At 38.4% G+C, this 26,999-nt stretch overlaps 3 protein-coding genes across 5 annotated transcripts in view; 1 reads left to right on the top strand and 2 right to left on the bottom strand.

The window, feature by feature from the left end:
• dnajc9 (DnaJ (Hsp40) homolog, subfamily C, member 9) overlaps positions 1-26,999 on the top strand; it is a 298,727-nt gene that overhangs the window by 270,729 nt on the left and 999 nt on the right. Inside the window, exons 1-5 of one of the 2 annotated variants that reach the window (XM_077205981.1) lie at positions 24,275-24,392; positions 24,665-24,840; positions 25,951-26,091; positions 26,170-26,424; positions 26,506-26,589. In XM_077205981.1, coding sequence (XP_077062096.1) covers positions 24,667-24,840; positions 25,951-26,091; positions 26,170-26,424; positions 26,506-26,589 — 654 coding nt within the window. In that variant the 5' untranslated portion in view covers positions 24,275-24,392; positions 24,665-24,666. Of the gene's footprint in view, positions 1-24,274; positions 24,393-24,664; positions 24,841-25,950; positions 26,092-26,169; positions 26,425-26,505; positions 26,590-26,999 lie in introns of those variants that run through there. The other variant, XM_077205982.1, reaches the window with a different exon arrangement.
• pgap3 (post-GPI attachment to proteins phospholipase 3) lies at positions 516-16,674 on the bottom strand. The gene is made up of 8 exons (XM_077205930.1): positions 16,225-16,674; positions 14,540-14,637; positions 14,252-14,404; positions 12,674-12,736; positions 12,492-12,553; positions 12,252-12,388; positions 6,288-6,492; positions 516-4,494 (listed from the first exon to the last, which is right to left on the bottom strand). Exons 1-8 carry the CDS (start codon positions 16,427-16,429, stop codon positions 4,431-4,433), a joined length of 987 nt encoding a protein of 328 aa, XP_077062045.1. The 5' UTR covers positions 16,430-16,674; the 3' UTR covers positions 516-4,430.
• On the bottom strand, positions 17,781-24,070 carry LOC143714685 (uncharacterized). 2 transcript variants are annotated; one of them, XM_077205968.1, is made up of 5 exons: positions 23,727-24,070; positions 22,346-22,514; positions 21,288-21,346; positions 19,564-19,663; positions 17,781-19,369 (listed from the first exon to the last, which is right to left on the bottom strand). In XM_077205968.1, exons 1-5 carry the CDS (start codon positions 23,916-23,918, stop codon positions 18,351-18,353), a joined length of 1,539 nt encoding a protein of 512 aa, XP_077062083.1. In that variant the 5' UTR covers positions 23,919-24,070; the 3' UTR covers positions 17,781-18,350. The 2 variants fall into 2 exon arrangements, with proteins under 2 accessions (XP_077062083.1, XP_077062084.1); XM_077205969.1 differs by having other exon boundaries at positions 22,346-22,511.

Genomic DNA, 26,999 nt, shown 5'->3' with positions numbered 1-26,999 from the left:
TATCTAAAGTGGACCATCGGAATAAAATGTTACCCAGTATTTTTTCCGTAAAAATTACAAACTTTTTTTTTTACAGTGAGTACACTGTCAGTATCTGTGTTCCCTTAGTACGAGCTGAAAATTAAGCCTTTGGACTACTATAGAAAGGAAGAGATAGGGATTCTCACAGTGAAATAGTAATTCTGACATATTTTTGTTGGATTGAAAGTTCCAGTCCTGAACAGGGATAAACTGTCTTTCAGTCATGCTAAAATACATAATATTGTAACAGATATGACATTAAAAACACCTATTCGCCAGCCATTGTGTGTTACACTTAGGACCCATAGGACCAACTATTATCCTTAGTTTACACATTATATGAATTTGCTAAGAAAATTTTAATGTTTTGCTTAACATTTTTGTTATGTAGTAAACATTTCATAAAAGCAATAAGGCACTTGTGGTTTATCGTGGCTATAGTCACAATGCAGCACAGCCTCTCATGTTACTGAAATAAACAGTACCAGTAAAAGTATTAATACAGAACAATTTTATTAATTTCCTCAAGGTTGCTTTATACACATTTGGGCTTGTGTACAATTGGTGAAGAAAGGTGCATTACAATACCAAGACAAAGAAAGAGAGCAATAGAAAGGGACAGAAAGAATGAGATGAGAAAGTGAAGGTGGGGAAATATACAGGGCAAGTCCATGTTGAGCCAATAGATGGCCACAATCAAACTGGCCAATGAAAAAGAGGGAGAATTTGGAGCTCATGTGGGACATTAACAATTAGATACCCAGAAGACACCTCTCGTGTTTGGCATTATGTTGCATTACATACAGACAACAGTGTCAAAAATGTATACAACTAATTTTCAGAAGACAACCAATTACCAGTCTGGCCATACAGTAAATCTCATTCCCTTTCTTTTTAGATTATTTAATGTGAAAAAGGTCACGTTTACATTCAGCATGCAGGTCATTTTAAAGTACAGCATACCAAATGGTAAATTTTCATGTAATGAATTTGCAGAAAATATAACATACTACAGTTCTGCTTTAGAAATATATAGAACAAAATATGAAACATGATTCAAGGGAAGCTGAAAAGGATTATATAAATGTTAGTATCACTTGTGTCCATAAACAATTATCTTGCTTTAACTTGGTCATCTCAATTAATGGAACATTCCAGGATCATCTGTGTGATGTGCTGTCGATCACCACAGAAAATTACTTGAACTTTGATTCTATAATAAAGAAAAAAAGATGTGTACACTTGTACACAACTGTACACTTTTAGAAGAAAAGATTCTATATAGATCCTTAAAGGTTTCTGTCAGGTGCTTCATATACAACCTTTTAGGGGTTCCCATCATGGGATCATTTTATGGATTTAGATTGAATTAATTTTGTTTTCATTAATTTTGAATTTTAATAAAATGTTATGACTTAAACAGCTCGTAAACATACTTTATCATTAGAAAAATAAATAAATAGCCTGTTTAACATGAAAGTATGCAATCATTTAAGACATTTATCCTTATAGAACATTTTTGGCACAAAGGGTTCTTTAAAACTAAGTCAAAAACCTATAGGGTTCTATATAGAAACCCACAGAACCTTTTTTCTAAGAGTGCAATTGATTTCCATCAACATTTCCATCATACAAACACATTTTGAAAATTCTGTGATGCTGGTTATAGAGCTTAAGTTGTACCTGGAATTTTCCTTTAATTCACCCTATCTATTAGGGTATCTACCTAGTAATGTTTAATCAAAATGTCAAACTGGACTTTCTGGTGACAACTTCTTTGCAACTTAAAAAGTAGTAGATAGTGGTAAAACTCCCTCAGAAACACTGTTGACTTTCTAATCATTAACACTTTCAAAAGACTGAAGCGATGAATAGTTGAGTCTGATCAGCGGTCCCACCATCACTGTTCTGGATACCCTTGTTGTCCCCTCCCCCTCTATACCGCTTTTAGCCTTTCTAAACGGCTATATTTACCCTCCAGGGCGATCATGCTTGCACTCTTGTTCTGACACACACACACACACACACACACACACACACACACACACACACTGACACACACACACACACACACGGTTCACTATCTTTGTAAGGGACTCTCCATAGATGTAATGTTTTTATACTGTACAAACGGTATATTCTATCACCTTACACTAATCCTACGCATAAATCTTCCATCACAGAAAACCTTCTGCAGTTTTACATTTTCAAACTAATTCTGTATGATTTATAAGCTTGTTTCGTTATGGGGACTTCAATTTAGGTCCCCACAGTGACACAATTCCCCATTAGTCTGTGTGTACACACTCACACACACACACACACACAAAGTGCACAAGTGACAATTTGGAACAAAGACATGTCAGGCAATCATATGTGGTTTTGGCTCCAGTTACAATAACATTAGAATCTGTGCGAATGATATTTCTGATACAAGAAATAGTCTGGCACAAGCGAGTAAGAGTATGGTGGATGATGAGAGATTTGTGGAGAAGTGCTGCCATGTATGAAACATAAAAAGATAAAAATGTAAGGCATAGTGTGACAAGTGTTCTCAAAGAAAGGAGCTTAAGGATATAAGCTGTGGTAGTCATCAGGTTGCTATAGTAATAAATGTGGTTAAATGTAATGCACTACAAGCTCAAATTGCACAGCAACAACACACACACACACACACACACACACACACACACACACACACACACACACACACACACACACACACACACACACACACACACACACACACACACACACACACACACACACACACACACACACACACACACACACACACACACACACACACACACACACACACACACACACACACACACACACACACACACGCACACACCCTTCTTCATCCCTTTTTTCATTACATTCTGTGGAATACCAATTCTAAGTAATATTTTCATTGCAAAGGCGTTCTTGGTGAAAATAAATGTAAAAATCTAACAATCAAAATGAAAATGTGTCAACAAAATAAAGCACAGAGTGATCGGATATATAAAAAGTGTACGGAGATGAAAAACAAAGGTAAAGCAGCAACATAGAGAAAAACCATAATATTTCAAAGGAAAAGTAATTTCTTTGCTAGCTCATATCATGCCACTCTTTCAATCTTCCTGCCATAAAGTCAGTCTTTTATATTCAGGCAACAAGTAGCTCTGTGGTGGTGATAAGACACTCTCTTTAAAGTGAATAAAGGAGTAGCTGACCAAAAACATGACTCAAGATGTTCCTCCATAGAACATAAAAGGAGACGTTTAGTAGAATGTTTTTGCACTGCTCTTTTCCATTCAGAAGAAGCATACTCTGAGCAGCAACCTCCAAAATGGGTATCAGTATCAGTATCACAATACTTTGCATATGATGATAGTTAAGAGCTACAGTGAAATATTATCAGCAAATAATATCTTAAATTTTGGTTTGTTACTCACATAAAGGGTCAAGTCATACTATTTTAGATACTTTTAATGGGGCTTTTTGTCATTTTTGAAGCGTGACAGTCCCCGGTCACCTTTCACTTTTATTGTACAACCATTCTGGTAAACTTCTCCTTATGTGTTCCACTGAAAATCACCATGAATAAACATCAACAGTATTTTCATGTGTGCGTGGACTATTCATTAAAAATCTAGTGATTAAAGTGAGTGATTACTATAGAAAAAATGGGTTACTTGATATGCACTGCTTCAAGAACAAACCGTCCAATTCATCACAAGTCAATGCTGGGAAAGTTCCCGCAGTGTGGAAACTAATCAGCATTGCGCTATCTGCTGGTAGCTCCTGGTATTGCACTTTAGCGATTTAACCGTCCCGCGTCTCAGAAACAGAGCACACTGCTAACTCATAACCCCTTCTGAGTACTGGTGTTCAGCACACTAATAGTGAACAGATGTTTCAAAGTAAAACTCAGTCTACCTCTGTATATCTCTGAAATATATATACACTGCAGGGTCATTAAATCACGCAACACAAATGTAGACGGATATGAATGGGAGATATGAATAACTTATGTGAAGATATTTATCAGCAAATGTGGTGTTATTAATCATTGCACCTTTTTAAAAGAATGCTGTGTAAATAAACTTGTGTAGAAAGGCTAATTCACTTCTTAATTGAAGGCAAAGCTCAGTGAATGCAAACATCAATCAGGTTTCAACTAAAGTATTGTGGCACATCTTTAAAACCTGACCAAACGACAACCCTTTCGGTCCAATCCAAACAAATAAAAAGTTATGGTAAAAAGAAAGTGTAAACAAGAAAAACATTCGAATTCGAAACTTCAGCCCCAGGACACGTGCCGGAAGCCACGGCGGTTGAGGCCTGGCTCAGTCCGGCTCGCATTTGCCCTGATGGGAAGGATATCAGAGGAGGGGTTGGGGTTCTGAGACTGTTTCCTCCTAGTCCAGTTTCACTCCAGGCTTCTCTGTGTTGAGGAGGTGTAGGCTGTCGTCTATGAGAAAACTACGAGAATGAAAAAAAACATACACTTTAAAAAAGATTTTCAAAGTTGTAAATATAACAAAGATTATTGGCGTATTTTTACAAGAAAAATACTTTTTCATTCTTTCATGTTTAATTTAATGCGCTACTTGGCATTTCTTTATGGAAGCTTGTTTCTGCCAGGGAATAAAACAATTAAAAAGATAATTGCGACTTTTTCTCTCACAATTCTGAATTCTTTTCTCACAATTGCAAAACATAAACTCGCAATTGAGAGTTATAAAGTCAGAATTGCGCGATAGAAACTCAGAATTGCAAGTTATAAAGTCAGAATTGCGAGATATAAACTCAGAATGGCGAGTTATAAGTTAGTATAGTGTGATATAAACTCGCAATTTTGACTTTTTTTCTCTCAATTGGGAGTTTTTATTGTAACTGTTTCAAAGTAAATCCTACACCAATTTTTTTCAGTAGATATGTTTCCATCCAAAGCGAATAAAGCACCATTTCCATCCCATGTGTTCAAGAGAACAAAATCATCACTTCCTGGAAAACTGGCTCAAAATATCTGTAATAAACATGGAAGTTGCTGGTTCTTTTATCCAACATCATAAATTAATTTTGCCTCAGAGTGCGCAGACAAAACCAATAAACACTGTCATGTTAGCTTGCGTTTGGATGCCTGGTGTTTGTGAACAATCATATTAGACAGTTCTGGGAGGTGATTATACCAAATCATTTTGATGACAGACTTTGGCAAAATTTGAGATGCTGTGCAATGAAACTGACCCACCGGTTAGTCCAGATATTCAATCACATCCTCTGTTGAGGCACAGTTGCGCATTGAGGGCATTATTCAGTAAATTGTTTCCATTGTAGTTTACGCACATGTCGTCTTATTGGAAAAAAAAGCATCAGACTCAATTAAGGTGCACAAGTGTATTATGGGCATCTTTAAAATGTATGGGCATTTTGGCGTTTCCAGCCAGCATTTTTTTTGTGATATCCCAAAATTTGCTTAAAAATAGGTGGATGGAAACATGGTTAGTGTAGTTTAATATGGGGGCAAAAATTATTATCTGTAATTTAAGGAAATCAAACAATCAAAATGAAAAGTTGTCAACAAAATAAAGCACAAATTGATCGGATATATATAAAGTAAAATTAAATAGAAAAAGTATGCTATAAAATCCATGTCAAAGAAAATTTATCTCATATCATGCCAGTCATTAACTCTTCTTTTCATAAAGATCAAATCAGTCTTTAATAATCAGGGCAGGCAAGAATTAGCTTTGCGGTGGTGATACTAGACATTCAACACTGAACTGACTTCAGCCAAACAATGCCACTATTGTCTTTTTTTAGAGCTGCTATACAGCAGAATTGAATTCTGTTTACATCATTGATAATTACTTTCCTGTTTATTACTGTAAAGCTGCTTTGAAACAATCGCTATTGCATAAAGCAATATATACTTTTTGTTTTTTATTATTAACCTAATGGTACGAAACTTTAAATGTTTGGCACTTGCTGGCACCATTAACCTAATGGTACGAAACTGTAAATGTTTGGCACTTGCTGTGTGAACAAAAGAAGAAAAAAAATCATGGACATGATTTGAAAAGGTTAGATGGTCCTGAAAAAAATAGTCACACTTGTCTTGTTCGCGGTCAAAAAAGACTGCATTGGAAATGAATGGGAGACGAATTTCATCTTTTGTAAACTTTGGTACTTTGCACAAACAAATGCTTACTGAAAGCTCTTTTTTTTAGATAACAACCAGACACAATGTGAAACAAGCCGTGCATATGTACCTGTAGAAGAGGAAGTGGACGGGCACGGTGCTGAGGTGCCAGACGGCATGAGCGTCTAGAACCCAGAAGAGTGGAGGGAAATCCAGCAGCTCCAGCAGGGCAAGGCCATGTAGTAAAAGCACTACCATACCACACTTCCACCAGTACGGCAAAATCCTCCGGTTCAGCCAACACCAGCACAGCCACCAAAACAGGTTTATCATACCTGTGACAGAAGCACACGATCAGAGGGAAAGACATGGGTTAGAAACTAATACCTATTGTATCCCATTACTGTTTGAATCTTGTTTTTAAAGTATTACATAATGTAAAGCCGGTTTTGCACTGATGCCAGACTCATTCATGCGTTATGAATTTTTTTTTGTGGATTGTATCCATCAGGCTCCAAATAAAAAGATAATATAAATCAAATGAAATTTTAGTTGAAGGGAATTTAACTGGATTACCAAAATAGGCATTATCACAGGGTTATGTTATACATAAACATATTTCAGTAAAATTTCCAGAAAATAACTATATTGTAATATTAACTGTTAAAAAAAAAAAACTTTTTCAGAATGATTTAAGTCATACTGTCAACTTATTTTGGAATGGCAGCCATTTAACAGTTAACACCCTTTTTCACAAATATCATATATGTATGATATATGTATATATGTATGGTAATAGTAGTGTGTAGTGTGACAAACTTGAGTGTGTTTACATACAACAAAATGGTTAAAAAATTATCCAAAATAAGCACCCTGTAAAAAACAATTTTTAAGGTTTCTATGTAAATATCAAAATAACACTACAAAAAAACCTGTACATGTTTACATGAGGTTTTGAAATGATAGATCTACTTAAAAAATGTTCCAAAGCTGAACAAGCATTTACATGCAAAGCTTAGGAAAGTTCAATAAATTGACTGAGCTTTAATTAAATTCAATATGAAACCACATTCAAAACCCATTTTACTCCATTAATGTGACATTTTTCCTGAATGAAAAAAATATTTTAAAATATAGGTCATGACTTAATTTAATTAATTTATTAAATTATTTTAAACATCTCGGTTACATGTGTAACCCTCGTTCCCTGAGTAGGGAACGGAGACGTTCCGTCGTGACGACGAATGGGGTTTCGGTTTGAAAGCCTATCAACTTTGAGTATACAAAACGAGCCAATGGCAAATAAATGCCATGGGTCTGTGGAATTTGCATGGTGCAAATCCGCCCCACCCTGTGGGTATAAAAGGAGGACGCCGGCAACATGCAGATATGTTTCTTCACTGAGGAGCCAAGACTGCGATCATGCGATCATGCGATCCCTGCGGTAAAGCGGAAGTGGCAGGAAGACGGAACGTCTCTGTTCCCTACTCAGGAAACGAGGGTTACATACGTAACCGAGACGTTCCCTTTCATTGTCACGACGAGTTCCGTCGTGACGACGAATGGGTTTCCAGTCTAATCACGCCACCTTCATAGCTGTCTTCCAGTGCCCTGCGTAAGTCTGAGCTCCCTATCGTGAGACTGGCACGGACGAAGGACTCCTACTTAACACAGGAATACCAAGGACCATGCACACGGAGGCACCTAGCCAACTCGCAGGCAATAGACACTGGCGTCGACGTAAGCAGTGCTGGAGGAACTGAGGGCTTTTCGGGGAAGCTCACCTGAGGACAAATCGCACGTATCCAGTTCGTGGAGTGGAATGGCGAGCAAGCGAAGACACCTAAGCGAGTCCTAGTACTGGCTGGTTGAAGCGAGTACACGAGAGGACACAGGCTCCACTCGGAGATTGTAGAATCTGGCGAATGTGTTGGGTGTCGCCCAGCCTGCAGCACTGCAGATGTCTGTTAGCGAGGCGCCATGTGCTAGAGCCCAAGAGGAAGCCACACTCCGGGTGGAGTGGGCTGTCACACCAAGGGGGCATGGTCGACCTTGCTGCTGGTATGCTAAAGCAATGGCGTCCACTATCCAGTGAGACAACCTTTGCTTGGAGAGAGCCTTTCCCTTCAGCTTCCCACCATAATAAAGAGCTGGTCTGAGGTCCTGAAACACTGCGTTCTGTCTACATAGGCACAGAGAGCACGTACTGGACAGAGCAGTGCCAAGGCTGGGTCTGCCTCCTCCAGGGGCAGCGCTTGCAAGTTCACCCCCTGATCTCGAAAGGGAGTGGTGGGAACCTTGGGCACATATCCAGGCCACGGTCTCAGGATCACATGAGAGTAGGCCGGCACGGATTCCAGGCACGCTTCGTCAATGGAGAATGCGTTCAAGTCCCCTAACCTCTTGATGGAGGCCAATGCAACCAGGAGCGCTGTCTTCAGTGACAGGAACTTGAGCTCCACTGATTGCAGAGGCTCAAAGGGAGCACTGTGCAGGGCAGTTAGAACCACTGAGAGGTCCAAGAGGGAACAAGAGGAGGGCGAGGAGGATTTAGTCTCCTCGCTCTCCTCAGGAACCTGACGATCAGGTCGTGCTTTCCTACGGATTTACCCTGGACTGCGTCATGATGTGCGGCGATAGCGGCAACATTTACTTTCAGGGTGGAGGGAGACAGCCTTCGCTCCAACCCATCTTGCAGGAAGGAAAGCACGACACTAATCGGGCATCTCAGGGGGTCTTCTCGGCGAGAAGAGCACCAGTTGACGAAGAGGTTCCACTTCAACGTGTAGGCACGTCTCGTGGACGATGCTCTAGCGGAAGTGATAGTAGCCACCACCGCTTGTGGTAGGGTACTCAAACCTGCCTCGTCTCGTCCAGATGCCACACGTGGAGGTTCCAAAGATCGGGACGAGAGTGCCATAGGGTGCCCCGTCCCTGAGAAAGGAGGTCCTTCCTCAGAGGAATAGGCCAGGGAGGTGTTGTCGCAAGGAGTACAAGTTCGGAGAACCAGGTCCGGGTGGGTCAGTGAGGCGCGACCAAAATGATCTGCTCCTCGTCCTCCCTGATCTTGCACAGGGTCGAAGATGCGTTTTGAGCATTTTGAACGGCAGCATGTGAAGGGAGCGGTTCAAGATTCGCAGGTCCAGGGTTGGCCGTAACCCACCGGATTTCTTCGGGACAATGAAGTAGGGGCTGTAGAAACCGGACCTCATTTCAGCTGGAGGAACAGTCTCGATCGCACCCAGGGCCGGCGCCACGTCGGGGTGCGCCACCCCCTCAACGGGACTCTCCTGCCCCCTCAACTCACCATGAATGTAAACGGGATTTTGCTGATAAAATATGCCATTTAAAAATCACATTTTGCCAATTACATTTTCACATTTTCTTATTTTTGTGAATATTAACCTAAATTAATAATATTTTAGTTAGCCCTTTCACACGTAAGTTTAAAATATTCTAACTGACCCCCCAGCGTGAGTTTTTCAAGGCGACCGCTATTTAGAACCTGTCGCTTTAATGTTTCCATCGTTCGCGCCATTGCTTGTCACGTGACAGAGCGCAACCACAACACATCGCTGAATGAATGATGATCTGCTTTTATGTAATTTTTCCTTTTTTATTCAAAATATTCACAAATGTATTAGCTATTAGCATCAAACACTGATATTCTGATTGTCAAATATGTGCAAGTGGATGTGTTTTGTTGTTTGTGTGATGGGCGGTGCCATGTTGGTTTGTTCCACAGTTCAGAGAATCGGATCTGTTTGATTTGCAACACGTCAATTTCTCGACTAATCACGAAATACATGAGTAAGTGGTCGGTGAACTGAAGAAGAATAGAGCAAAATGTAAAGCTACTTACACAATGTGTATCAAACATGTAAAACGTGTCGTCTTATTAAAATTGAAAGGATTATTATTGCCGCTTCCATAGATATTAGTGTGTTTTAAAATTTCACTGATCGAAGCAGGCAACGAGCACTTTGATCACTTGATAAAAAAAAAAAAAACACATTTCAGCGCTATGACTACTCTAATTTGACAAACGAACAAAATGAAAGCTTTGCTAGTTAACTGGAGATGAATTATTATTTGTATTGGTACATGCCGCAAAGATGTTTTAAAAAGTGGTGGGGAGAATGGAACCCTGGCAAAAAAGTGGTGACGTGCGTCAATGTGAACGCCCCCCCCCCCCCCTCGGTATTTCAGACGCCCCCTCATCAGCGCTCGGCTGTCGCCGTCTCTGATCGCACCCTTCGCAAGTAGGGTAGCAACCTCTGCTCTCATGATAAGGACATTGCCACCGACCATTGTAGAGCAGACCCCCCCTGAAGCGGGGAGGAGACCGTGGGAACTGAAATCGCATAGCCGATTCTGATGGTTCGTGCGACACAGCGGGACAGGTTTGGAGGCTCTAGCCAGGCTCCCAAGAACTGTGCCAGCGGGGTCATGCGAACCACAGACGTCCCCTCGGTGGTGCAGCGAAGCGGAATGACCGGCCCGGACTTGGACGGCATAGCGGCCGGGTGTGGGGGCACGGTCATTAACCGCAACCTGACAGCGGAGGCCAGGGAAGGACGAGCGTTCCGTGGGGGCCTGCTCTGCCAGGGGTCTGGCGACAGAGGGGGATGAGAGTGGTGCAGCCCGGGGACGGAACATACTGTCATCCGAGAACTCTGTGTGCTCAGGGATGGGGGTGTCAGTTCTTTCTTTAACCACATTAGGGTGCTTCCCACCCGGGGTTGAGCAGCGGGGAGTGGAAGGAGTGGTCCGGGGGAAGGAGTGGTCCTGCTACCATCTCCTGAAAAGAACTGACAACCATCCCTGAGCTGCCCGTCTCAGGAACGCCGCTTAGCCTGGCGTTTAGCGGGGCTGGAGAGGACGGTGGCGCCTTCCTGCGGCTTCCTCCGCGACAGGGCCCGGGTGAAGGCTGCTGCTGGGTTGAGGAAGCAGCGGGCCGTCGGGGCAGAATATGCTTGTTAGCCTCAGTCTGTTTCTGTGGACAGATAGTCGCTGCCTTGTTCCACACCGTCACCCTCAGGTCACCCTGGCCACCAGCCGAAGTACTACCTCTCATGGAGGGAGTAGATCGGGGTGTGGATAAGGGGACTCTCACTCTTGCGAGATCACTGAGTCTCGACCGTAATGACGCAATGGTCATGTTCCCACAGAGAGAACACGAGTCATCCACGAGGGCTCCTCAGGCGTGATCAATGCCCAAACACGCAGAACAGCGATCGTGCCCATCAGAGTCAGAAATGAGTCTACCGCAACCAGAAGTGCATGGGCGAGGCATCTTTAAAAAGACGTGCCGCGTGCAAAGCTCTTTTGTGAGAGGAAAACTCCATGGATGTTGAAGCGCCCAGGGAGAAACAGGCTTTCTAAGCGAAACCCCATTCGTCGTCACGATGGAACTCGTAGTGACAACGAAAGGGAACAGCCATTATCATATCTGAATTTCGGTACTGGAGACTTCCTCAGCGCTTGATACAGAGTGAATCGAACAGTAACGATGGCATTGGCTTTACCAAATTAATTTGAGCCTGAGTCTTCATCCTTTGGAAGTGCATGCAAAGTGGATTTGCTTTCGCAGCGCAGAAAACTGCTTCTCCTCAACATGTTGACAAAACGAACCAAACTCTTCTAGGCCTCAGATACAACTAGTGTTTGAGGGCAGGTCAAAGTAGATGTTGTTTGTAGGCAGCCAATGAAGACCATAGATGGCATTATGCTAGTTTTTTACAAACCTACATAGGTTCGATCAGGATAGGAATTACTGACGCCTCGTTTCAGGCAGTTCGGCATCGGTTCTTTCTTTTGGGAGACAATAACTCAATTTATCGTGCACTTTGATCTTTGAAGATTTTCGGACCTTTTACATTCGCAAACAGCTCTATTACACAGTAGATGAAAGGTAATATCCGAAAACGGATAACGGGGCACTTTAAGTAAACAGAGTCTATTCATCACCTTTCCCAAAAAAAGAAAAATCACTCGCACCATTTTTACATGACCTTACACATTATCAGCATATCATAATCCCTGTAAAATCATGCATGTCAACACACTTACTGTGGTATTCACAACACCTTACCTATAGTGGCATTGGCAGCCATGTTGTACCCATAGTCAAAACTGACAAAGGTCAGATATGACACATGAGACGTGAAGGCCAGAATGAGCAGAACTCCCACCATACTGGAAATTGCAGGCCTACGCAAGCCCAGCGTCCTGAAACAGAAAAAATAATCCTCAAATCACCATCATAAACAGAGTTCAACAGCACCGCATATTGTCAATCGACCGTTTATGAGCATTTCCTGTTCACACACACCTGACGCAGCACAAGTAGATAGAGTAGAGAATGACAGCTGATGCACAGAAGTAGTCCATCTTCTGTTGAACAAAGACAGATAATCTATATCAATGCTTTGGACAAATATTTTTGACATTAATGTTAATCAAAAAAAAAAAATTTTTTTGAATTTGCCTTTGAATCATTTTTTGAAAGGTTACCTCAGTTAGATAGGTGTCTCTCGTGTGGAACACTGTAGACCAGAACCATGCATTCAGCGAAATCTGCACAGAGAAACAAACATGGTTGAGCACCACTTACATTTACAGTGGGGTCGAGTTTCACTTGAGGAAAAAGTGTGTTTTGTATTTTTCTGGTTGATTTTTTTTTATCAATATAACAATATAAACTGTAAATTATACATCATGAATTTCAGAATGACTGCAGCACTTGAGATGACATGAACAAAACTGATCATGTGATCCAGCATGATTTCCTAATGTTCCAAAGAGGATCTGACCATCTATACAATATGATCAGAGTCACCAGATCAACACCACTAATTTGATTAGTGACCTCGAAATAGTGAAATATCCTAATATTTTCCCCCTTATTTACGCCATTAATATTTAAAAATTAATTAATGAAATAAAATTCAAATATTACATTTTCAGTGTGGTTTCAGACTTTTTGATTCCTCTTTTTTGTTTGCAGAAGTGTAGAATAGGGATGGAAATTGTAAGGAATTTAATGATACTGGTTCCGGCGGTTTTTGCAGCCTGTTGCAACAAATCCCTTCAGTTAAGAAAGCTTTTAGTGATAATTTGCTTATAACAATTTTACAACTGAGCCCTGGATCCTAAACTATTCTTTTAATATTTGAAAATACAAAAAAAATATTATAAGCCTTAAAGTCCCCCAGAAGTCAATAATTTTATCCTTTGAAACTCATCTTTGATCATCAAAATTACTTATTTAAAAAAAATGTCCTTGGAAAAAATGCCTTAAAATACCTTGAATATAACTCTACACCCTTCCTCATTTAGTATACACGGTTCTATGTATATGCAAATTAGCCCCGCCTCCACTCACACCAGCTCTGAGATCCACTCGTTAACGATCACACGTTGATGTGATTTCAAACCGCGATTTTGAGACAATGGTGTTGACATGAATTTGCATGGTTTGTCTTAAAGCATATTAAAACACCACACAGACATATCACACAGACACGTAATCTATTAAAAGCTTGATTTTCACCACAGAGGGACTTTAAGTACAACATAACACAGTATCAATTCAAGCATGCTTATCAATTCAATTGTCTTATGGACCAGTGTGTAAGTCAACACCCACTTTGACAATTTAGTGAGTCATCAGACTAATTCAAACTAATATCTCATGAGTTTAAAAATTATTTTTGAATCATTTTGACATTTGACATTAATTGAACAAGCCCATGAAAATGCAATTCCAATGGTTGTGCTCTATGTTCGCTTTTGCATGCAACTAGTGAGAACATCACAATAGGAATACACGTTATCTATTTACTGTCTTATTCCACACCACTAGTGCTGCTCGATTAATTGTATTTCAATCATCATCATGTTAATAAAACATAATTTATAGTGCAGCCCAACACACCACCCACTATTTCTCCCGCATTACACTGAATAGTACCGGAAACAGAGCAAGAATGCAGAAATTCTGGAATCATTCAGTTGCAGCATATTTGGGGGGGAAAAAAACTAGTTATGAATAAGAACTGGGTCTGGGTACTAGTGCAGACACTGTCTCACCAGTGAAAAGGCGGTGATGGTGTGGTACATGGGGCTCTGACGAGGGACAGCGCTTCGGTATCTCAGCAGCATCAGCAGACACGCCAGACCATTGAGCAGAGACGCCAGCGCAGACGCAGGCTCCTCAAAACACAGGAAACGGGCAAATGGCCACTAGACAAAGACACAGATAGGAAAAAAAGATGTAGAATCAAGGTAAAAATTACAGATTTCTTTTAAAGGCTCATGATGATGATGATCACTAAAATTGGTCTCCTTTTTCACATTGGTTGACATTCTGACACTGACCTTCCCGTGAAACTGTGGCACACTGTATCCCTCTGCCTGGTACAGACCCACGGTGGTCCACATGCACTGATACCTGCAGTCATCACGACACGTCCAGCCTGAAACATCGCGGATTTCAAATCATCCATTGCACAGGAAAGGTTTCAGGACAAAATTTATTGACATGTAAATCAATTAAATCTGACATTTTCGTAAATTTACAATACTAACCAAATCTCATCAAATTTTTTACTATACACACAATTAGTCGGAAGTCTGAACACAGACTAATCAACATTATGACACAAATTCTGTCGATTGAGCTTAACTCGTATTTAAGCCAGAATATTCCTTCAATACAATTTATTATGTGGCATCCTTCCACTAGAACAGGGGTACACCAATTATTGTTTAAAAAAAAACTTTAACTATGAAATCTGTCTTCCGATCCAGCAATGGGTTCTTGGTCTAACATGGTTAAAGACCCCTACATTAAAAGTTATATTCCCTGACATAAGAGAATGTTGCTATGCAACAAAAATCATCATCTGCTATATATGGAGCAACAATGCTGGTTCCGGAAGTAATTTCATTCATTTATCCCCTAGGGATTTTAAAATATTCTTTGTTAAAGAGTTATAATATGAGCCACTAATCAAGCCAATCAGATACAAGGTGAATCCCAACACTACAAACTTTGATTTGAAGCAAAAAAGGTTTTTGAAAATCGGACAAAAAGACTAAAGGGTTTTAGCGAGGGAAATAACTACAATCCCAAAATCGATGGAGGAATATAAAACTAATCAATTACAAATGTTGATTAATTTATATGTATAAAAACAATATATTTTAAGTTTATTGCAAAATATGCACATATATAGCAGTCAACATTTGAAGTGCATCAAAAAAGTTCCTCAAAGTTGTCCTAAGACAAGAACGGGTATTTTTTAAATTCATGTATAACTTTGATGAAAGGTTTTGATCCACTTCAAATGTTGACCACTGTACTTTATACAAACATTTCAGTATTTTGAGAGCTTAGGGATATTGACTCGATTATGTCATTCGGATTCTGAAGGGACAGGACTATCTGTTTTATTATTTGTTTGCTTGTTTTCACAGTTTTAATGACTTTATAATATATAAACGATAAACGTTTGGTGTTGGTATTATTTTTTGTTTTTGAAAGAAGTCTCTAATACTCACAACGACTGCATTTATTAGATCAAAAATACATTAAAAACAGTAATATTGTGAAATATTACATTTAAAATATAATTTTAATAATTGTTATATATTTTAAAATGTCATTTATTACTGTGATGATGACAAAGCTGAATTTTCACATCATGATCCTTCAGAAATCCTTCAGGGGTCTGCTTAAATCAGCATAAGGTTGTTGGGTGTTCCTAGTTTAACTTGTCCAGCCTGCTGCTTTAGTTTAACTGGTCTCCATGCATGACAAAGCCTCTCTAAAGTGCCCAAAACCCCCTTGAAAGTTTTTGTTGTGATTTGCATATTTTCATAAATACTCACATCAAGATGTACATTAACTACTGTTCAATAAAATGTGTCCATGAATAATTTAGTATACAAATTCTTAATTTAAATTTATAAAAATATGACATTTTCCATTGAGATTTGCAGTTTGCATAACACTCAAATAGGTTAGTAGTGTTCCCCAAAACGAATAGGTAGTATAGTACCTGTGAGTGCCATATATGGAGGTTGAGCGGACTGGAAACCGCGCAGTCGGGCCCCTGTGCAGTTCGTCCGGACACATTGTTTGACACAGTCGCGGTAGACGGGCTCTTTGTCCCCCTGAGAGGCGCTCGCAGGAGCGGACAGGAGAAACACCGCGGCCGCTAGAAACATCAGGCGCGTCATGCTGCTGTCAGTCCGTCCGGTCATAAGGCACAACAGTGCAACATCAGGCCATTACAGCGAGTCTAGTGAGAGTCTCATTGAACGAGCATGACAGTATTCTCCGCCACAGTGTCTTTTGTCTTCCGTTATAAATAAGCACCGTTCATTCGCTGCCCAGACAACAAGTTTCATAGACACATCACAAGCGAAATGTTACATTTCACTTAAAGACAAACCCGGAAGTGCAAAATCAGTGCGCATGCGCATGTCGCTCACTTTCTCTTTTGCACACTACACACAATTATTTATCTGGCAAATTAATGAATGAATGATCCCAATCGAAAATTATTACATTCATTCAAAGGAAAAATTTTTGTTGTTGTTACAATTGAAAAGCATGATTGTTTATATAATGATTGTGTAGCTCTGCAGAAAAAAACAAACAAACATTAATTAAAAAAAATAATAAATGAATGATCCCAATCGAAATGATTACATTCATTTAAAAGAAAGATTTTTTTTGTTGTTGTTACAATTGAAAAGCATGATTGTTTATATATTGTATATATAATGATTGTGTAGCTCTGCAGAAACAAAACCAAAAAACATTAATTTTAAAAATAATATGCACGAGCTTCAGCTACCGTTACCTACTGGTTGGTTACACTCCTACGCAAATAGTTTTATAAAAGTCGAGAGAACATAAAAATATTAATATGATCTGCTCATTTACAAAACTTTAAAAAACTTTTTTTTCTAACTCATTTTTATAATTATTATACGTGCGGTCTTTATGGTCTCAAATGAACAGAGATAACACTGAATATTTTTTATTTTATACATTAATTCGTCGAACTGAAGGAGCATTTAAAATGAACTACCGAAGGCAAAATGGTTATTAAAATAGTGTATAAATAAAACGATGTACTAAAACATAAAATAAATGCGCAGTATATACAGATATACATTTTATGTAAAAAAACCAACAACTAAAAAAACAACTCATGTCACATATCAACTAACATAATACAGAAGAATAATAGCAGTATTGTTTCTTCCTATAAGGACAATGTTCTTAAAGGGTAATCCCTTAATTTATAAACCGTGACCCCCAGAAATGTCTGAGATAATCTTTGAAAACATTATTTTCTCAGAGATATTAGGATCAAAGGAGGAAAAGAACACCCCACAAACATGACCTAAAATATTTATAAACATTTGAATGTGTTAATTTACAACAAATGAGCCCAAAATCTGTGCAAACCTGTATTTTCCATACCAAAAATACTTGCAGACTATGCAGCAATACACTAAGTTCTCCTGTTTTTGCAGTCTTCACCAACATAATGCATTATCATTTATAATTAAAGGCAGATGAAAGTACTCACACAATATCTTCAGTAACAATGTTTTATTGAAAACTGTATTTGGCAACAGTTTCATGAATCAAATATAAATGATTTGACAGAAAACAGGGCAAAAACTGTAATAAAGTACTTGACCATATGGATGCCATGTTATGCTTTAAATAGTTTGTATTAATAAAGGTTTTAAACATCTCGCTCATCTGTAGCTGTAAATAATAATTAATTAGAAGTAGACAAAAATAATAATTAGAATTATAAAATAAATAATTAACATTGGTATCTTTTGCATAAGACGTCATTATCAAGGGTTATAAAGGATCAGAACTTTAGAAATCATAACCTAGTATTTTCTGTCTGTGGTTCTGATAACTATCTTGAGTTCAATCAAACATAAATATGACTATATAGTTCAGATTCTAATATAGTGCATAAAGAGTGAATCAAACGCACTACTTTTTCAGGATATTCTTCAAGAAAAGTTATTTTTGTGTTTTTCAGCTATTTTCAGTTAATCTTCTTCAATAATTTATAAACGAAAGAAAAATGGGCTCAAAATAAATATCTCTATAATGACAAATGTGATCACCTGCACCCCATGCTTAAGCATAAACGCATTTGTGCAATTTAAGATTACGAGGATCTGCGTATCTCTTTCCGCATTTGTCGCAGATGTACTGCTTCCCCCCTCCGTGAACGTGGCGTTTGTGAGTACGCAGGTGACTACCTTGACTGAAACACTTGCCACAATACTCACAATTGTACGGCTTCTCGCCTGTATGGACCCTCTGGTGCAGCTTTAGACTGTTCGTATTGTTAAACCACTTATCGCAGTAATTGCAGCCGAAGGGTTTCTCTCCAGAGTGCGTGCGTCCGTGTGAAATGAGGCTGCTCTGCTGACTGAAGCTCTTCCCACACTCCTTGCAGCTGAAAGGTTTTTCCCCCGTGTGGATCCGTTTGTGGATTTTCAGATTGACAGCCTGCCGGAAGGTCTTGCCACACAGGTCACAACTAAACGGCCGCTGGTCCGTGTGGATGCGCTCGTGGTTTTTAAGGTTGACGGCGTGGCGGAACGCCTTCCCGCAAGACACGCAGGAGTATGGTTTCTGACCTGTGTGGATGAGTTGATGTGTTTTAAGCGTTATGGCGCGTGTGAAGCTTTTCTGACATATTGGACACCGAAACTCCTTTTCACCTGTATGGGTGAGTTGGTGCCTGGCAAGATTTTGAGCAATGTTGAATCTTTTTCCGCAAACGTCGCAGCTGAACGGCTTTTCGCCCGTGTGGATTATTTCATGGGTTTTGAGGTGCGCGGCTTTCCCGAAGCATTTGCCGCAGACTTTACAAACAAATGGCTTTTCTCCTGAGTGGACTCGATGGTGGTCAGACAGACTCTGTTTGTGGGCGAAAGCCTTGCCACAGAGAACACAGCCGAAGGGCTTTTCTCCAGTGTGAATGCGCTGATGTGATTTGAGGTTGCTTTGAGAAGAGAAACTCTTGCCGCACTCAGAACAAATAAAGGATCTCTTTCCAAAGAGAGTAACAGCGTCTTGAGGATCTTCACTGCTGTCTTCTTGCAGAACAGAGGCTACTCTTTCTTCTGAACAAGTGTTTAAGTGACCTGACAGGAGAACAATCAAAATCATTGGCTAAATATCGGTTTATTACAGCCAAAAATCTTTTGCCATATAAATATCAGATAAGCCAGAAGGTAGACTAATGGATTCAGCATGTTATTCATTTCATTGATAACTTTTGGACCGATTCATTAGACAGACTGTCTCACGTATTTGTAAATTAACATTATTTACGTACCACTACTGATGGACTTCAAGTCAACTTTTCCAAATTCATTTCTGATCGTCACAGCCATCGTCAGTGGGGATTCTGGCCGGTCTTCTGTGGCCTCATCAGACTGCGAGAATAAAGTAGTTATGTAATTAATTCATCAAAAAATAGCAGAGCTATTCAGTGACTTTTCTCTTATAGGCTTATAACAGTTTCTGTTTTATTGAAATGTATTGTTGAATAAGTTAGAAGCAACATTTTACCCACAAATAAAAATTAAAATATAGTGTATAAAGAGTGAATCAAATTTATTTTTGTGTTCCACAGATCACAAGGCGTAAGTATTACCAAATGATGACATAATTTTTCATTTATTAGCTAAAGCTAATCTAATGAACTACAGAGCAAAAATTCAAAGACCAAATAGTCTAAACTTTAAAAAAAGAAAGAGAGTTGAAAAAAGAGAAGTCAACATTTCACTCCGCTGCCACCTTCTAATGGAGCATTGCAGATTCATGCTGTTGATTGTGTTTTTAATTGGAAATATAGTATATAAAAAACATTATGGAGTGATATTTATGTTTAATTATGTTGTTTTATTAGAAAAATAAAATGTAGGTTTCATGATAAATTTGACTGTTTTTGAGCAGCATAAGAACCAGTTACATTCCAATGGAGTTTATACAGGTTATTATCAGTTCATAAGTTCTTGTAAACTCATATAATGATACATTCAAATTAAATTAAATTGTCATGAATATTGAAAAAAAAAAATCTTGCACCAAAGTGGTTTGGCTGTAGTTCTTGCAATATTTGAAATTGAAAATGAAAATGAAATTTCCAAGAATTTCACAACATTTTTTATTAATTAAAAGGGGGGAAATGTAGTGATACCATAGTATTAACATATTAGCATTCAAAACTTTAATATTCACTCATTAATTAGAAGATACAATATGGTTTTAATGGAAAAAAAATGCATTATGACTTTTTTCTAAGGTCACTTTCCACCAGGTCAAAATTGACCCGGAAATACAAAAGGTGTACATGTTTTAATGCATTAGGAGGGTTAAGTGTACATAAAGAGCATGTAGACCAGGCCTAATCAACTACTAGTGGACTACAGGTTAAATCTGAACTGTTTGAAATGTGCTGTGCCTTACGTAGGTTGATTACTCTTCTTATGGTAAAAACAAACTGAACAAAATCTATTTTATGTATGTATGCATATATTGTATATATAATGTCTCCTAAGTAAGACTGTAACACTATGATCTGTGGTGAATTACTCAATGCATTTCAACTGTCAGGCATTGTTTAAAATCAGTGTGGCACCTTTTATTATGCCATCAAATAATTCCCCAAAAAATGACATATAGACAACTGAAATGTCTGTTTCAACTGCAACAGAATGAAAGCTACTTGTGTGTACCAACACCGGTGTGTTTATTATGCAACACGACTGAAACAAAGTGAAGGTGTGCAATGTGAACCTGCCATCGGTTTAAGTTTACTCTTCCTGTTAAACCTCAGCTACATAAATGCAGTGGAAATGTTACATAAATGCAGTGGAAATGTTTCATAGGACTAATAAAAAATATAAAAACCTAGCTACATTAATATTATGTAGTAAAAAAATGTTATAGAACAGTGTTCTGTTGAGGATTTCCATTGATAAAATATTCTGGCTCGCCCACATGCCCTTATTTTTACATTTTGGTAAATAGCCTTGATGTACATGTTCAGTTTACCTCATTTCTTGTTCTTGTCTCCAGGATTCTTGCACTTCCATCATAAGAATGTTCCTCTTCTAAAATGTACAAATGATGCAAATTTTACAACAATAAAAAATATTTTATCAAAGGGACATTCTGTAGGAATTTCTCCCATCTAGCGGTAAATTTGTATTTTGCATTCAAACGAATTGTGCTCTCCAGCGCCTCGCTTTTTTCAAATGCGTGTTGCATCTACGGTAACGGTTATGTACCAAAAAGCTATGACAAACAATGCAACAACAATCATATGCTCTATTAAAATATATTCTTATCGAATTTCTAGGTTACAAAAAGTTAACTTACAAAACCTTGTTTTTAGCACCTTCTCTACATTACTCAATAGCTGCTATTCATCAAAGAGCCTGTTTAACTTTTAACTATAAATGCTCTACTGTCTATATAATAAAGTACACAACCAAGCCATGAAAAAAAGCATGTAATTAAGACTCTAATATGACTTAGCCTACCTGTCGAGGAGAAAGCAGGCAACTTCAGCATCTCTTTTGAAAGCTTTCTCCTGCATTAACGACTCTAGTTTTATGTAATCTCCGGTCACGTTTCCTTTTACGTTCAATTTTGGACTTTTTTGGCGACGAGGATTTCTTCTCCTGAGGCTCGGCATATGTATGGTCCGCCATTAAAAATAACAGTGCATTATGCAGCCTTTTAAACTTGCCGGGGCCGTGACAAGCGCCTCTCACTGCTCATCCTCCGTTTCTGCTGCTTTCTGTTACGTGTGAGGCTGGCTCTGAACAAAAACGCATTGGCCTAGTACTTTCTGACCCTCTCTGCAATTATAGTTTTTCAAGATGGCGGAACGACATGGAAGCCTAGAATAATAAATTCTTCGTTTACGAGGATAAGTCAGATAATTGGCAGAGGTATTTGTACACCATCATATATTTATGAATAAAAATATTGATTTTATATAATAAAATACCCAAAAAACTACACATAGTCCCTTTAAGTGATACACCCTTGGACAGAAATGTAATAACACTTTATGCCTATGAAGACAGAATGTGATTTCTTACCAAGTCCTCCAACAGACAGAATGTTCAAGATACTGCCGGGATGTTTTGCCCTCTTGCCTGAAAATGTTTTACATTCCAGGTCCAACAGAAATTTGGTTTCATCAACGAGTTTGATTATTTTCCCAAGAGCCTCGTTGCCCAATACTTCCATGACTGATGCAAACTGCTTCTGAAAGAATAAATAATTACAAATTACTAGTGATAGACCAATATACCAGCTGATTAATTAGGCACTATTTGGACATTTTGTAAGATTTTTAGCCAGTTCATTCTACTAGGGTTAGTCAGTCTCAAAATTTAATTTAAAAAAAAAAAATATACTCTAAAACAAGTTATTTAATCCTAACTATTTTTATTTATTATTTGCTGCATTGGCCCTTTTAATGTACGGAAGCTTTTTTCTGCCAGAGAGTAAAAAATATATTTAAAAAAGATAATTGCGACTTCTCAAACTGTTTTTTCTTGCAATTCTGGGTTGATATCTCACAATTCTGAGAAAAAAAGTCAGAACTGTGAGATATAAGCTCGCAATTCTGAGAAGAAAACATTTTGTGAGATAAGTATCAAGAACCCTTTTTTATTTTGTGGTGGAAAAAAAAAAGAATTACGAGATGTAAACACGCAATTGCGAGAAGTAACAGTTTAAATTTATTAGTATTTATTTTTTTACTCCTTGGTAGAAACAAGCGTCACTATTATAGGCATTTGAAACCCCAATATCAGTTGATCACAAATTACATTAATACATAACTTGCGATAGTCTTTTCTTCCTATTGTATGTTATCCAAGTGAAAAGACTTCACGAACAAGAACATTTTTTTAAATAATTATTATTGTTGCTCCATTTAGTCGTGATGATGGTTATAAAATGTACCTAATAATAAAAACAAATCAATAATTGAATTTGACATGAATTCTATCTCTGTCAAAATACTATCTCTGGGCGCTTGGTGTAATACTTGGTCGTTGTGGTTTGTTATTGCTACGATCTCAGAGAAGAGATGAGAAGTCGTTGCAAGAAGGAGGGGAAGCTATTTTGATTAAAGATTACAAAGGCACATTATATAATGTTATATATATATATATATATATATATATATATATATATATATATATATATATATATATACATATTTATTTTTTATTTGTATATGTTTTTTAAATAATGAGGTCCGTGGGTAAATTATTTATAATACACACAGTATATCCCACAAGAAAGAAAACTTTGATATGGTGATGCATTCACGTGCTTTGAGACTGGCGCTAACTGCGCACTGATCTTTATACTATATGCACATACGCGCGTATATGGCTTTGAACGTGTCGCATGTTTAAGGTTACAGGCCGCAGATCTCTAAACAACATCATCTTACAATCTCACCATTCTCTCCTCCTTTCCCCTCTTCATTCTTGACCCAGTCTCCTCGTCTTCACACTGGTCGCTGGTAATATCACTAATGATAAATGACAGTCTCTCCTCTTCCATTAGCTTGTACATTTCAGCGATCGCGGCGTGAACTAACGCCTCCACCACTGACGCCAGATGCGTCTGTAACGCAACACAGCGAGACATTCTGCCTGAAACTAAAACTCGCACCTCTGGAAGTCGCGCTGGAGCCCTGTGCTTACTTAGAGCTCATTAAAGTTACCAAATGATTGTAAACATACTTTAGGAAACAGTGGGCTTACTGAGCTGTTGTACACGGAAGTACAACAGGGTACGATAATTACAATCCGGGTCATAGAATGCATAATAAAAGTTAATTGTTGGCTGTTATAATCTTCTTCTTTTTCTCATTATAGCATCTATGTAGTTTCAAATCACTTGGATAGCAACAGAAAAAATAGAATTTTGTTTGGTAAATGTATACTTAAAGAACATTAAATTTAACTAAGCGCTGTCCTACGTCATGACGTTTTGTGACGTGAACACAACGCGCCGAAATTTTGGCGCGACCTGCTGTTATTGTTAGGGGAAGCCTATGCTGCTGTGTGCTGAAAGCATTTAGTTGTTAATCTCTATCTGCCACATTTGAACACGTTTCCGGTAAGATATTTAATAAAACGTTGAGTTGCTTTCAGCTAACGTTAACTGTTGTTTTTGTAAGATGAGGTAGATACACGAGAGTTTGTTAAATCCATGCATTTCGGGACAATTGTATTTGTCTACAAAACTATTTCAAAACTTCCAAGCATAAGGTTTTTGTGATAACGTGTCACATTAAAATAAGTCTCATGCATTCTTTTGTATGCTAGGCATTGTTTTGTAGTTTACATGTCAGTGGGTGATTTGGTGTGTGTTTTCTCTCTCACACACAGTCATGGGTTTACTGGAGCAGTGTGAGGAGCTCTTCAAGACCTCTAATCTGTATGAAGTTCTGGGTGTTTGCAAAGAAGCATCTGACTCCGAGATCAGACGCGGCTATTATAAAGTCTCTCTGCAGGTTCATCCAGATAGAGCTCCTGGTGATGAGTTAGCCACCACCAAGTTTCAGGTAACAACTACCCAATAATCTTTCAGAACCTTGTTTAATGGTCTAATCATTATGGTTAAAGAGCTAGGTTAAGGTAGGTGTAAGCCCTTCAAGAGGTCATCCACAAAATCAACATTAACCATCTGGTGATCCTAGGTCATCAAAAGTGACTGAACACCTTTTGAACTTTTTTTTCAGTGAAATGAATTTACTATATTTTAGTTCAGTAATGTTTTTTAGTTGACATTTATGTACCGCAATATAAATTGTTCAATAATTGTGCACTATTTGTTTATAACTTCTTCCACTCCCTCTTGCTATTACATCTCTTCTATGATGATGTTTACTGGCGTGAGGGCGGGGCAACCTGTCACTCACATGAGATCGACCAATAGTGAACCACATCCATCCAATCAATTCCCCATGGACAAAATCAAGTTCCGGCCTAAATTTTTTCTTGTTTGAGAAGCCGTTTCACTCAAATTTATCCGATGCAAAAAAGGGGCAAATTAAGGCCTGTTAACACCAAGAACTATAACGTCCACACTAGTGCTGTTCTGTATGTTCTGAGCATGCACTGCAGTTTTGTCATCCGTTTCTTTAAATGCTTGAGCTATGAAAGCAGCATTGATCTGCCACATGTTTGGCTGCCAATGTTTTTATTGTTCATCAGTTGGAAAAATTAATTCTGAAAGTGATTCCAACAATACCGTTTCTCTGTGGTGTGAACTGCTATTCTTTTACATTTAGAACAATTGGAAATGTACCGTTATCGTCACAGTTCACACACCTTTTTGGTGTGAATGGGCCTTTAAAGCCATCAGAAGAATTATATTCATACGTAATGCCATGGTGTAACAACTAGATCAATTATTTTAGTATTTCCCAATGTGCCATTCCTATCACGGTCATTTTGGACTGCTAAGAATAAGTATTTTTAGACAATTTGGTCTTTGTCAAATGTTTTGTGTTTGATAGCAAGTGCCATAAGTCACAAAGTTTCATACCATTTTGATTAAGTAAAAACATAAAATAATAATAATTCAGTCAAGTGACAGAGTACCACCAGGTTCAATTTAAAATTTCATCTAATAAATACATCCTTAAATAACATTTTCATCATTTGAACAGGTCTTGGGAAAGGTTTATGCAGTGTTGGCTGACAAGGACCAAAGGGCGGTCTATGATGAACAGGGAATAGTGGACGAAGAGTCAGACTCCCTTGATCAAGATCGCAATTGGGAGGAGCACTGGAGAAGATTGTTTCCCAAGGTATTTCATGTGCTTGTTTTATATGTTGGTTTTTCCAAAGGAAGTTGCTAAAAAGATGGTCATACTTCTCTGCCATAGATCACATTGCAAGAGATCTTGGACTTTGAGAAGCAGTATAAAGGCTCTGATGAAGAGGTGGAAGACTTAAAGAGACTGTACCTACAACATGAAGGTGACATGGATCTGATCATGGAGTCTGCCTTGTGCTGCACTTCTGAAGATGAGTCACGTGTCCGAGATGTACTACAGCAAGCCGTTGATGCTGAAGAGGTGCCGGCCTACCAAGCCTTCACTCACGAGAGTGTTAAAAAGAAGAACAACCGCAAAAGAAAGGTGCTGATTCACTTGACTGCTTTGAAGTTTTGATAAGAAATAGGATGTAAGCCCTTTTAATGTGTTATCCTGTCTTTCTAGGCAGAAAAAGAGCGCAAGGAGGCAGAGGAAATGCAGAAGGAGATGGGCTTGAACAGTGAGGACAGCCTGGTAGCTATGATAAAGGTAAAAAAAAAAAGATTGTTTATATAATATTATTTAAAATTTCTGTTTTGTATTTTAATATATTTAGGAGGTGCATAGGCACCTATTGTCTCAGTTAGCTTTCTTCCGCTCAAGTCTATGTCTGCCTGTAGAACCGTATTGTAAAAAGTTGTGAAATTTTGAACACAGATAGAGGACAGTCTGAATAATAACCAGAGAAATTTGAGTCTAACCCGCATTAGTGCCACCAACTGTCCAAAGTTGCACTTATGTTAATGCTAATAACCTTTACAGATTTATTTAATTTACTTTTTTTTTACTTTTTGGAACTCGTTCCAGACAGTTCATCCAGTTTTCACCAAAAGCGTCTCACATCATCATTAGACTGCCCTGGCAAAAAGTTTTTAAAAGCTTTTTCATAAACCATCTCA

The sequence above is a fragment of the Siphateles boraxobius genome, unplaced genomic scaffold, assembly GCF_051911475.1.
Source record: "Siphateles boraxobius isolate OS27281-9 unplaced genomic scaffold, OSU_SipBor_1 55, whole genome shotgun sequence".
Lineage (NCBI taxonomy): Eukaryota > Metazoa > Chordata > Actinopteri > Cypriniformes > Leuciscidae > Siphateles > Siphateles boraxobius.
The sequence above is the reverse complement of the archived record's forward strand: the minus strand, read 5'-3'. Positions and strand labels throughout refer to the sequence as shown.

Coding starts and splice junctions, on each gene's coding strand:
- LOC143714685 (XM_077205968.1), bottom strand. CDS start 23,918: ATGTCTCGCTGTGTTGCGTTACAGACGCATCTGGCGTCAGTGGTGGAG. Junction 19,664..21,287: donor AGACAAGAACAAGAAATGAG/GTAAACTGAACA, acceptor TTATTCTCGCAG/TCTGATGAGGCCACAGAAGA. Junction 19,370..19,563: donor CTTGAAGTCCATCAGTAGTG/GTACGTAAATAA, acceptor TTCTCCTGTCAG/GTCACTTAAACACTTGTTCA.
- pgap3 (XM_077205930.1), bottom strand. CDS start 16,429: ATGACCGGACGGACTGACAGCAGCATGACGCGCCTGATGTTTCTAGCG. Junction 14,638..16,224: donor TCCATATATGGCACTCACAG/GTACTATACTAC, acceptor GCGATGTTTCAG/GCTGGACGTGTCGTGATGAC. Junction 12,554..12,673: donor GAGACACCTATCTAACTGAG/GTAACCTTTCAA, acceptor TTTGTTCAACAG/AAGATGGACTACTTCTGTGC.